General features: G+C 46.4%; 1 protein-coding gene across 1 annotated transcript; it reads left to right on the top strand.

Moving 5' to 3' along the window:
* Nucleotides 1-3,619: 3,619 nt before the first annotated feature.
* On the top strand, nucleotides 3,620-13,496 carry LOC142920534 (uncharacterized). The gene is made up of 3 exons (XM_076062817.1): nucleotides 3,620-3,699; nucleotides 4,103-4,369; nucleotides 10,327-13,496. Exons 1-3 carry the CDS (start codon nucleotides 3,620-3,622, stop codon nucleotides 11,465-11,467), a joined length of 1,488 nt encoding a protein of 495 aa, XP_075918932.1. The 3' UTR covers nucleotides 11,468-13,496.
* The last annotated feature ends 364 nt before the right edge of the window (nucleotides 13,497-13,860 follow it).

Genomic DNA, 13,860 nt, shown 5'->3' with positions numbered 1-13,860 from the left:
TGAGGACTCGCCAATCTTCCGGCGATCTCGGGCCTTCAGCACCACCCGAACCGCTGTCACCATCCGGAGTACTGCCGGCCATCTGGCCGGGCTGCAAATCGTCATTGTCGCTGTCGCCGCCCGAGTCCACTGGCACATTTCTCTTCTTTGCCGCTTTCCTGACATTGTGGCGTGTTGCGTACTTTTTCTGACACCAAATGTAGTGCCGTGAATTCACTCGGACGACAACCGTCTCTTTTTCCGCCGTCACTTTTATTCCATCGTTCCGTACACACAGTAATTCTCTCCGTGCTCCGCCAACTCGGACGCTCCGATTTACTTCAGCATCGTCCGTGCATCTCCTTCCACACACAGTGTTTCTTCGCCTATCTCTTCACACACAGTGTCTTCCCTTCCACACACAGTGGTTCGTCTTCTATCTCTTCCACACACAGTGGTTCGTCTTCTATCTCCTCACACACAGTATCGCCGCTATCTCTTCACACGCAGTGACTTCCATCTATCCACACACAGTGACTCTATCTATCTCCGCTAACGCTGACTCTCCCTATCGCTATTTACTGTCTTTGGGATCCGGCTCTCTATCTATTCTTCCCTAACATTTCCAGCTGTCTTCTCCGTATCTCTTCACCTCTCGCCAATAACTGCCCAGCAACAACTTCCCAGCAGCAACTCTCCAACCGCAACTCCCCAACAGCAACCCCCCTCTGTTCAAACCACCTCGCGTTTTATCCCCTCTCGCATTAGCCTTAATTAATTGCCACGTGGCTCGCTGGCCGTTTCCCGCCAGCCCGCACCTGTCCCCCTCATCAGACATTCCGACGCCACCACTTAACGCTAACAGCCTCTCGACCAATCACAGCCCTCGTGTCACGACTCTCTTAATTACTTGGGTTTGTTTACGGCACTTGCGACTCGACCACCTATTCGCCCTCGTGTGACCCGTTCTCCTTGTCTGTCTGTATGTACTGTACATGGCCAATTCCCATGCGCATTATCTACTCCACTACATCAATAATACAAATAAAACATAATAAAATAACATTTTATTTTTATTATTTTATTATTTCCCTTCTACGTGGTGACTTTACCGAAATAATCCAAGAAGATGAATCCCTGCAGTCACGAAAGCTTTAAATCGATAAATTGTGAGACTTGTGTAGACCTTGGCAGTCGAGCTTGGGTGAAGTCCAGTAAAGTGAACATGGATGGGAGTTGACAGGGTAGGCTGAGTAAAAGTTGTCAATAGGTAACTTGAGACTGCACATGTGGCATAGACTCTGACCCTAGGATTCAACACACAACACGCTCGTATTTTTGTTCAGAAAAACAAAATATGCATTAAATTTTGATTCAAAGCTTTCGTGACTGCAGGGATTCATATTCTTGGTTCTTTCGGTAAAGTCACCACGTAGAAGGGAAACAATAAAATAATAAAAATATAAAACAATAAAATGTATCACGACGTTTCGACTGCAACACAATTTGAAATTTTCTTGCTGTGGTTTTCACACCTGATGATGATTGCTTGTGTTGCAGTCTAAACGTCGTGATACATTTTATTGTTTTATATTTTTATTATTTTATTGTTTCCCTTCTACGTGGTGACTTTACCGAAAGAACCAAGAATAAAAATACGCATTGTAAATAATTTCTGTCAATGTTGAGTCAAAGTCTAGGCCCCAGCCAAAGTGTAATGACAAGCTGCCACAGGGCATAACGTCACGAGGTATGATGATGCAGTGCGGTTGGTTCACGATGTTTCCCCCATCGCTGCTGTTTGCTCATTGTGGGAGGTCGTTATGGTACCGATGACATCTGACAGTGCCACAATTTCTGCACTCACAGACAAGGACATCAAAAGACACAGAACCAGAGCCACGCGTACAAACAAAGAACACAACAATACTCTTTGGTTCTATTCGTTAAAGTCACGTAGGTAAAAAATAAAACAAGAAAAATCACGACGTTTTGGCCACAACACAAGCGGCCTACATCAGGTGAAGGGACGAGACTGTCTCGAGGACAGCGCTGGAGTGAAACACAGCCACGCTAAGACCGCGACCTTTAAGCTGTGTGCGAGGAAACAAGGTGCCTTGACAAAGGAATTAGCATAAAAATTAGCATTTGATTGGCCGACTTAGCATGATGAACGGTGTAGAGGTGGTGTACATGCGGGTGCACATGCCGGTTGGCACGGGGGGGGGAGTTTACCTATTGATGGTGTGAAAAGGGAATTTTAGAGCTGCGAAAGTTTGGGGTACCACTACTTGAAAAATACGTCGTGATTTTTGTTTTATTTTTTACCTACTACGTGACTTTACCGAATAGAACCAAAGAGTATGGATCCTTGCAGTCACGAAAGCTTTAAATCGATAATACAACAATAACAACAACCGCCATTCACCACTAAGTGGCGGTGACTTCACCACGGCGCTTGTGCCAGGCTATGTGCACGTTGAGGCCACGTGAAGTGAAACCACAAAGGACATCCATAGACGCACACGGTGACACATTTGCACACTGCACGTTTGATGTCACGCCAAAAAAAATTGTTATTTCTAACATTGTTTGTACTGAAAAACTGTATAATACATACACATTGAATGTATTGTCAAAAAGTGTCACTCATTGGAGAGTTAACCTGTATTATGGACATTTCTTTGCTGATGAAAAACTTCTCCTTTGAAAAGGCGTTCATTACAAATTGACAGTTTTTTTTGCAGCTGTTAAGACATTGTGCATATGTGGGATAAATAAATCTACATCCTTTGTGTGCCAAACCATCCCCCCAACTGGTGTCCTACCACCCCCCCCCCCCCCCCCCCCCCTTGGCTAGAAATTATTTTCACGCCTTAAGATGTCGAGACATGCACGGACAGGGTAGAGGGCGACGCGGTGCGTGTCTCAGCATCTGTCAGCGTCTCTCAGGATCGATGCACGGTCAGGGTAGAGGGCGACGCGGTGCGTGTCTCAGCATCTGTCAGCGTCTCTCAGGATCGATGCACGGACAGGGTAGAGGGCGACGCGGTGCGTGTCTCAGCATCTGCCAGCGTCTCTCAGGATTGATGCACGGACAGGGTAGAGGGCGACACGGTACGTGTCTCAGCATCTGTCAGCATCTCTCAGGATCGCTCCGCACCGCCCTGGAGTCGGGAAACACCAAACTTGGGAACGGGTGGCACTGCCCATTGTTTAACAAAAAATCTTTAATTTTACGACTGAAGTGAAAAGGATTGTACGTAAACAATCGCCAGGGGCAGCCGGGGCTGCCGTTCGGGGCCCTGGATTTTGAGTGGTCCACAAAACATCTCCTGCTTCATACCGGTTAACAATTCTGTTGCGCGAGCAGGTCAGCGGTGGCCAATTCGTGGATCGTGATTCATGGGTGGATCGCAAAATATTTTTTGTTTGTGGATCTCGGGATAAGTCGGCACGTTACGCTGTCATAAGCAGACGGAAATTGTCGTGATGGCTGATGGCCCATAAAAAAGTCCCCAAGAATCCACGCTTTAAAACAGCATAACGTCTATCAATATATGGTGCAAGTACTTGGTATGCCCATGCATGTTCAGTATATTACCGTACAGGGTTAAATCCATCGGGGTAATTGTCGGCCATGGCTGTCCCGCTTGATGCCCACCTCCAAGCCGATGGATCGTGCCATTGCTCGCTAGACTTGACCCCAATCATCGACCCGTAACTGCCTCCCGAACGAGCCAGAATCCAGAACCGGCCGTGGCCGCTGCTGACAGACCGTCGCCTTCAGTGCCCTCATAGCGGCTAGCTTCTAGCGTCGACAGAAAACCGGCACGGCGACGACCGGCCTCTCCGCTGCTGCCTTTCACGCTCCTTGGCATCGTGGCCTGCTGCTGAAGTCTGTTCCACTGTGAAGCTGACCGACGCGATGTTTCCTACGTGCAGAGGGAAAAACCGGAGGAGCCGGAGGAAAAATCCACTCAACCACGCGGGGAGAGAGGCCTGCAAAACTCCAAATACGCAGGCCTCGGGATCGCACCGCGAGCTGCATAACGGGCGAGGTGTGGTTAACACCCCGGCCACTGCGGCGTGCACGCGGCCTGACGCACGTGCCGCTGGACAGTTCCCGCGCGCGCGGAGCCTCCGCGGCGAGCGCGGCCACGAGCGAGCGCAGGGCTGTGGGGGGACCAGGCGGCGTCCAGCGCAGCCTGACCGCCGCACCGCAGGGTGGGCACGGGGGGACGTCGTGGTCCACCCTCCCACAGCCGCACGCTCCCGTCGGAGGAGCCGCTCGGGAAGACTCCCGGCTCGAAGGGAGGCCGCGGCACGCGGTAGACTGGGCCCTGTGCCGCACGGACATCGCGCGGCGATTTAGCCGACCGCACCTCAGGTTAGCGCGGTTGGCTACGTACGGTGCGAAAGAAGTTCAACGTGCGTGCGTACGTACAAGTTTGTCTCCGTCAACGCACGTTTTTAAGCCGCGTCTAATGTGACAATGGTTATTTTAGGTTGACAGGTTTATACTCTTTGGTTCTATTCGGTAAAGTCACCACGTAGGTAAAAAATAAAACAACAAAAATCACGACGTTTCGGCCACAACACAAGCGGCCTTGATCAGGTGAGGACAGCGCTGGAGTGAAACACAGCCACGCTCAGACCGCGACCTTTAAGCTGTGTGCGAGGAAACAAGGTGCCTTGACAAAGGAATTAGCATAAAAATTAGCATAGAGGTGGTTTACGTGCGGGTGGACTTGCCGGAGGGGGAGTTTACCTATTGATGGTGTGAAAAGGGAATTTTTAAGGGCTGCGAAAGTTTGGGGTACCACTACTTCAAAAATATACTGTACCATTGAAAATTAGTTTAATGTTTGGTTCGATTTAGAACAACTTTCCAATGGTTGCTTAATTTGAAACAATCTTATCGGTTGAAATTGTGTCTGTGTTTGTAGATCTGAATTTCCTCGTGAACAAATCTGTGATAAAAACCCGTGGGTTTTCAAAGAACCTTGGTATCTAGAATTGACAGGTTTACTTTATTACACACCGGGGGGAAACCCCTGTTGAGACCACAGCTGGTGGTAATACGGGCCAGTTCAGACACGAACGCGCAGTCGCATATCACAAATTCCCACGAAAGTCCGCGAGCTCTGCCCGAGTAATTTTCGGCTCGTCATTTCACGGGCCGCATGGCCCACTTCGCCAACGGCGGGGGGCTCCAGCCACTCTGAGCGGGGCCCGACCCTCGGAAAGCCTCGTGGCTTCACGGCGAAGATGCGCGTTTGCTGACGGCGTCTGTCGCTTTATGTCGACTTACGGATCCGCATTTTTTAACGTTCAAAAAGTGAATGCGGAAAAATCTCGAAAGCGACGTAAAAAAACGAAATTTTGATTTAAAGCTTTCGTGACTGCAGTAATTCATATTCTTAGCTCTTTCGGTAAAGTCACGTTGAAGGGAAACAATAAAATATATATAAAACAATAAAAATTCTCACGACGTTTCGACCATAACACAAACGACACACACAGTGTACACACACAGAGTGTAAACACACACAGTGTACACACACACACACACAGTGCAAACACACAGTGTACACACACACAGTACACACACAGTGTATACACACACACAGTGTAGACACACGCACAGTGTACACACACACAGTACACACACAGTGTATACACATAGTGTACACACACAGTGTACACACACACAGTGTACACACAGTGTAAACACACACAGTGTACACACACACACAGTGTAAACACAGTGTACACACACACAGTACACACACAGTGTACACACACACAGTGTACACACACACAGTGTACACACACAGTGTACACACACAGTGTATACACACAGTGTACAGACACACACAGTGTACACACACAGTGTACACACACACACAGTGTAAACAGTGTACACAAACACAGTACACACACAGTGTATACACACACAGTGTACACACACACAGTGTACACACACGCACAGTGTACACACACACAGTACACACACAGTGTATACACACAGTGTACACACACACAGTGTACACACACGCACAGTGTACACACACACAGTACACACACAGTGTATACACACAGTGTGCACACACACAGTGTACACACACACACAGTGTACACACAGTGTAAACACACACAGTGTACACACACACAGTGTAAACACAGTGTACACACACACACACAGTGTACACACACAGTGTACACACACACAGTGTACACACACAGTGTATATACACACACAGTGTACACACAGACACAGTGTATACACACAGTGTACACACACACACAGTGTACACACAGTGTATACACACAGTGTACACACACAGTGTACACACAGACACAGTGTACACACACACGGTGTACACACACACACACAGTGTACACACACAGTGTATACACACAGTGTACACACACAGTGTACACACACACAGTGTACACACAGTGTAAACACACACAGTGTACACACACACACAGTGTAAACACAGTGTACACACACACACAGTACACACACAGTGTACACACACAGTGTACACACACAGTGTACAGACACACACAGTGTACACACACAGTGTACACACACACACAGTGTAAACACAGTGTACACAAACACAGTACACACACAGTGTATATACACACACACACACAGTGTACACACACACAGTGTACACACACGCACAGTGTACACACACACAGTACACACACAGTGTACACACACACAGTGTACACACACGCACAGTGTACACACACACAGTACACACACAGTGTATACACACAGTGTACACACACAGTGTACACACACACAGTGTACACACACACAGTGTACACACACACAGTGTAAACACAGTGTACACACACAGTGTACACACACAGACAGTGTACACACACAGTGTACACACACAGTGTACACACACACACAGTGTATATACACACACAGTGTACACACAGACACAGTGTATACACACAGTGTACACACACACACACAGTGTATACACACAGTGTACACACACAGTGTACACACAGACACAGTGTACACACACACGGTGTACACACACACACAGTGTACACACACAGTGTATACACACAGTGTACACACACAATGTACACACACACAGTGTACACACACAGTGTACACACCCAGTGTATACACACAGTGTACACACACAGTGTACACACACACAGTGTACACACACAGTGTAAACACACAGTGTACACACACACAGTGTACACACACACCGTGTGCACATACAGTGTACACACACAGTGTAAACACACAGTGTACACACACACAGTGTACACACACAAACTGTATACACACAGTGTACACACACAGTGTACACACACACAGTGTACACACACAGTGTACACACACACACAGTGTATATACACATAGTGTACACACAGACACAGTGTATACACACAGTGTACACACACAGTGTACACACAGTGTATACACACACTGTACACACACAGTGTACACACACACGGTGTACACACACACACACAGTGTACACACACACAGTGTATACACACAGTGTACACACACAGTGTACACACACACAGTGTACACACACAGTGTATACACACAGTGTACACACACAGTGTACACACACACAGTGTACACACACAGTGTAAACACACACAGTGTACACACACACACAGTGTACACACACACAGTGTAAACACACACAGTGTACACACACACAGTGTACACACACAAACTGTATACACACACAGTGTACACACACAGTGTACACACAGACACAGTGTATACACACAGTGTACACACACACACAGTGTACACACACAGTGTACACATACACAGTGTATACACACAGTGTACACACACAGTGTATACACACAGTGTACACACACACACAGTGTACACACACAGTGTATACACACATTGTACACACAGTGTACACACACACAGTGTATACACAGTGTACACACACAGTGTACACACACACACAGTGTACACACACATACAGTGTACACACAGTGTACACACATTGTGTACACACACACAGTGTACACACACACAGTATATACACACAGTGTACACACACACAGTGTACACACAATAATGTCCACGTTGTTGTTGTAGCTGAGCCCACGCTCCCAAGGGAGGGAGCAATGAAAATGAATCTAAATCAACTTAAACTCCAATCCCGCTCTGTGACGTCACCACTCAGCATTACTTCATCGGCGTGAAACGCCAGGGAGAGGTGTACCTCGCTAGTGACGTCATGTCACCAAGGTATTCATCCCACCCCCGTCCACCGCGCTCTTGAGCGTGACGTCACCTCCGCTTGTGTCATTGCCGATTGCGTTCCAGTGCCAATCCTTATTTGGGCAAAGCTACGCCCAGTGACGGCAACTCATTAGCATAATTTATTCGTTAAAGCCGACGAGTTCATTGCCCACGACACATGGGACGAGTTACATTAACATTTATTCTCTATTTAGTTACGGAGCTGCTCATTGTGGGAGGAGCGTGTATCGTTCCCCGGATGTGCCGTCATGTCAAACTCCAATCCCGCTCTGTGACGTCATCTCTCAGCATTACTTCATCGGCGTGAAAACGCCAGGGGGAGGTGTACCTCAATAGTGACGTCATTTATTCAGTTACAGAGCCGCTTTTGGAAGGGAAGTGACGTCATACTACTTCCTGCTGTCGCGAGGCAACAGGAAGCTGCCGTGTGCGCGCTTGCACTGAAATCCGAGGTGAGAAATTCTCATCGTTGTGGTGGTTGTGGTGGTTGTTGTTGTTTACCAAGGTAGAGCCTCTCTCTCTCGTAGGGATGTCAGTTGAGTAGCAGCGAGCATGGGAATCGATGTCCAGGTTGGAACTTTACAACACGGGGCCTAGCCACGCGGGGCCTTGCCTCCTGCCCTCGCCTGATTGCATTCACTTTAATTATCTCGCTTAAGTTTAATTTGTCTTCACCCGGCTCGCCACTTTGTAACTTTGTTTCATTGTCAATATTCACGCAGTTTTTATTTTTTTTTTCACCAGGCCAAGCCCGCTTGAGCTGCTATACCGCTCTTGTTATCAGAAGCGACCTGCCCACAATAACACAAGGTGAGGCTTTGTCAACGTGTGTGAATGTTTTGACTTAAAACTTTGGTGACTGCAGGAATTAATATTCTTGGTTCTTTCGGTAAAGTCACGTAGATAGAAAATAAAATAATAATAAAAAATGAAAATAAAAATAAAGTAATAAACCCACGAGGTTTCGATCGCAACACAAGTGGTCTTTATCTTATTGAATTTAATCTGTTATTTTTATTTTCTATCTACGTGACTTTACTGAAAGAACCAACAATACGTGCGTCAATGTATCTATCGGTCATAGACGCTAAGCGCGTGCCGCTGTTGACTCTGAATGTGTGGAGGGGAACACCTTCACCACGGGGAGAGAGAGACAGAGACACGGATAGCCTCGGCTATGTTGATTGATCCTCGATTCATTACTTGGTGGAGTGAGGAAGAATAAATGCTGAGCAGATGAAGGTGGCCAGGCATGGTTCTGGTCACACCACCACCTGTTTACTCATGCCAGTGTGTGACAGTGTCAAGTTTGTTTGCAGTAAAGTCTATTAACTCTATTGCACACGGAGGTTATATCAAAACAATAGTTTATTTTTGTTTTCCTCTGGAACTCTTTATAAGATTGGAAACAGGAGGTGAACACAGCACACACATTCAGCTGAAGTCGGATCTGTTCATCCCAGCATTCAAGGACATCTGAGCCTGGATTCAAACCTCTAAGTTGCGATTGAACATTGATTTATGCATTTCTGCATAACACAAATAGTATTGTTTTCAACACCCTTTGCTATGTCAGCTGAATTTAGCTTTCATAAATATTCCTTTTGTAGTCAGACAGCTGAAATTGTGTGCTTAGAGTTTTGAGTTAACATTCATCTTGAAGATATGAAGGCTTCCAGGCATATTAATGAGTTAACATTCATCTTGAAGATATGAAGGCTTCCAGGCATATTAATGACATTTTCCCTCTCATTGTGTGCCATAACAGCCCGTGGAGAGAAACCCTTCAGGTGCACTCTGTGCTGGAAGGCATTTGCAGATTCATCAAATCTGATTCATTTGGAAAACTTTTTCACTACATCATGAATATATTAATAAGTATAGACGTGTAAGTCACGTGTGTATTCCTCTGTGCCTGACGTGTAGATGGTGTGGATATTATTTTTTTCTGTCTGCAGCTGACGCTTCCTCTGCAGAATTGGTCTGATGGAGCAAAGGCACTCAGCGCAGCTCGGTACGACAAGTCAACAATGCGACCAGCGTGCATACAGCACGGACCGGACTGGAAATTTGACACGGCACCAGAGAACTCACACAGGAGAGAAACTCTTCAAGTGCACTGTGTGTAACAAGGCATTTGCATGGCCATCAGTTTTTCAGAACCACCAGAGAACACACACGGGAGAGAAACCCTTCAGGTGCAGTGTTTGTGGGAAGGCATTTTTATGGTCATCTGCTCTTAAAAAACACCAGAGAACACACACGGAAGAGAACCCCTTCAAGTGCAGTGTGTGTGGGAAGACATTTTCAGATTCATGTACTCTTAAAACACACCAGAGAACACACACGGGAGAGAAACCCTTCAGGTGCAGTGTTTGTGGGAAGGCATTTTTATGGTCATCTGCTCTTAAAAAACACCAGAGAACACACACGGAAGAGAACCCCTTCAAGTGCAGTGTTTGTGGGAAGGCATTTTCAGATTCATTTGCTCTTAAAACACACCAGAGAACACACACGGGAGAGAAACCCTTCAAGTGCAGTGTGTGCATGAAGGCATTTGCACAGTCATCTGATCTTGTAAAACACCAGAGAACACACACGGGAGAGAAACCCTTCAAGTGTACTCTGTGCGGGATGGCGTTTGCACAGTCACCACATCTTATAGTACACCATAGAACACACACGGGAGAGAAACCCTTCAGGTGCACGATGTGCGGGATGGCGTTTACACAGTCATGTAATCTTGTAAAACACCAGAGAACACACACGGGAGAGAAACCCTTCAAGTGTACTCTGTGCGGGATGGCGTTTGCACAGTCACCACATCTTATAGTACACCATAGAACACACACGGGAGAGAAACCCTTCAAGTGCAGTGTGTGCGTGAAGGCATTTGCACATTCATCTGCTCTTAAATCACACCAGAGAACACACACAGGAGAGAAACCCTTCAGGTGCAGTGTGTGTGGGAAGACATTTTCAGATTCATCTGCTCTTAAAAAACACCAGAGAACACACACGGGAGAGAAACCCTTCAGGTGCACGATCTGCAGGATGGCGTTTACACAGTCATATCATCTCATATTACACCAGAGAACACACACGGGAGAGAAACCCTTCCAGTGCAGTGTTTGTGGGAAGGCATTTTCATGGTCATCTTCTCTTAAAAAACACCAGAGAACACACACGTGAGAGAAACCCTTCAAGTGCAGTGTGTGTGGGAAGACATTTTCAGATTCATGTAATCTTGTAATACACCAGAGAACACACACGGGAGAGAAACCCTTCAAGTGCAGTGTGTGCGTGAAGGCGTTTGCACAATCATCTGATCTTGTAAAACACCAGAGAACACACACAGGAGAGAAACCCTTCAAGTGTACTCTGTGCGGGAAGCCGTTTGCAGATTCATCAACTCTTCGAAGACACCAGAGAACACAAAAGCATCGGAAGATCCACAAGGAGCAGAGTCGGAGTCTGAAATCAGCTTGTGAAAGTCAAAGTGCCGCAATGAGCCCATCCCTCATGAAACAAGAACCGGACGAAAATCCCAGCTTGGACACTTTTAAAGGTATCAAGGTGAAATATGAAGAGGTGATGGTGAAATGTGAAGAAGTGATCAGCGAAGAAGTGAAGGTAAAATGTGAAGATGAAGATTCAACTCCAAAATGGGACCTTCACATCGTGAAGCAGGAGGAGAATTCTGACTGTGAGTCAGAGTGAGGCAACTCCCAGCAGTTTGTGGAAGTGGAGGTGTGGGTGGACTTGCTCCTAGACAATACAAAGTCAAGTGGAGACCCGGTAGATGTGTAAGCCAGAGACGATGTCGCTACAATAGATGCACCTTTGTCACAGGCCTTTAATGACAAGAACGTGAAGTTGAACACTTTGTGGGCCCGTGGGTTGGGTAGATCTATAACCAGGAGCAAGAGCCAATAAGCTCCCAAGCATTCACTGTTATCATAATTGATTTTACATGGTGCTTGCTTAATCGCCTCAGCAACTCAAAGTTTTGTATCTCATCTCACGCTCGAAGAGCATCCCCAAGTAGCAGCTGCCCCTGTGTGGTACAAGGTGGTGTCCCTGCACCGGCCTGCATGTGGACAAGAGCCTGTCATCTTCTTTGGTTCTTTCGGTAAAGTCACGTAGAATGAGAATAAAATAATGAAATAAAACAATAAAATTCTCACGACGTTTCGGCCACAACACAAGTGGCCTTCAGGTGAAAGGAACAAACCTGTCGGGACGACAGAGCTACAATGAACGCTGCTAAGATTCTACGTGACTTTACCGAAAGAACCAAAGAAGATGAATCCTTGCAGTCACGAAAGCTTTAAATCGAAAAAAAGAGCCTGTCAGTAGGGGGCGATGATTGTTGCGTCATCTCAGTTGTGTAGTTTGTAGGTAATGTTTAAAATTTGCTACATTTTCACTCAGATGCCAGCATGCAATGGCCTACTCGTTTTGAATGACACAATAGTATGTTTACATACACTGTGAAGCAGACTGTGCCACTTTTTTAAAAGCTTCTTGTTAATACGATGTAACGTGATGCAGTATATTTCACTGCAGTAATCCAATTTTGTTAATATGCCTGTCAATAATTTAGAATGTATACTTGTCTGGTTTTGTGCATACTTGTAACATTTGATCTATAAGGGTCAAACATTGACTAAGTGATGTTAGGACAAAGTGTGTGTGTGTTTGAAAGTAACCTGTACAGAGAACTCAGGTGAGACCCGTTGTTCTTGTGATACAGGTCAAACGGTGTTTTTGTGTTCCACGAAGCATCTGGAGCAACTCATTGTCTTTGAAATAGGTAGCACGCTCGGATCATTCATCAGTTACAAGGCATACCACTTAAAGGTTACACGTATAGGAGGAGGTACATTCTCTACAACACGAATTGTAGTTTTGTCTTACGTGTTGACGTAGATTTTGTCTAACTGGGACAAGAAATGCTCCTTGCTGATTGACGTCTGGATGTTCGTAACCATCGGTTGAAGCAAACCCCACTGCTGTTGTTGAGACGCTGTGCACCAATAAGGGTCCAACACATTGACGGCCTTCAGGCCAGGAAAGTCACAACATTTGCACACGAAGGACGCATTCACGCAAGTACCCCATGCTCCGTTTTTGAAGTTTTGAAATGAAACATCTTTGAATTGTGTTGTGTTTTGAATTAGATGATTTCATTTCCTCATTAAAAGCTTGTTTCAATTTACATCTGGAAGACTTCATTGAAAAGGACATTTCGTGTGAATTTTCTCTCGTCATTAAGTAGATGGCCTTGCCGGGGGTTTGGTTCAATGTGGACACAAACAGGGTACATACACAGTGTATACACACAGTGTACACAGTGTGCACACACACAGTGGCACACAGTGACACAGTGTGCACACGCAGTGTACACACTGTGTCACACTGTCACACACAAAGTGTAAACTGTGTGTGTGTACACTGTGTGTGTACACACACACAGTGTACACACTCAGTGACACACAGTGACAGTGACACAACAACAACCGCCATTCGCCACTAAGTGGCGGTGACGTCACCACGACGCTTGTGCCAGGCACAGTGACACA

This window comes from Petromyzon marinus, unplaced genomic scaffold (genome assembly GCF_048934315.1).
Source record: "Petromyzon marinus isolate PM22_M1 ecotype Great Lakes invasive population unplaced genomic scaffold, UKy_Petmar_22M1.pri1.0 PM_G_Scaffold_72, whole genome shotgun sequence".
NCBI classification, from domain to species: domain Eukaryota; kingdom Metazoa; phylum Chordata; class Hyperoartia; order Petromyzontiformes; family Petromyzontidae; genus Petromyzon; species Petromyzon marinus.
The sequence above is the reverse complement of the archived record's forward strand: the minus strand, read 5'-3'. Positions and strand labels throughout refer to the sequence as shown.

Coding starts and splice junctions, on each gene's coding strand:
- LOC142920534 (XM_076062817.1), top strand. CDS start 3,620: ATGGCTGTCCCGCTTGATGCCCACCTCCAAGCCGATGGATCGTGCCAT. Junction 3,700..4,102: donor TTGACCCCAATCATCGACCC/GTAACTGCCTCC, acceptor GCCGCTGGACAG/TTCCCGCGCGCGCGGAGCCT. Junction 4,370..10,326: donor TTTAGCCGACCGCACCTCAG/GTTAGCGCGGTT, acceptor GCGTGCATACAG/CACGGACCGGACTGGAAATT.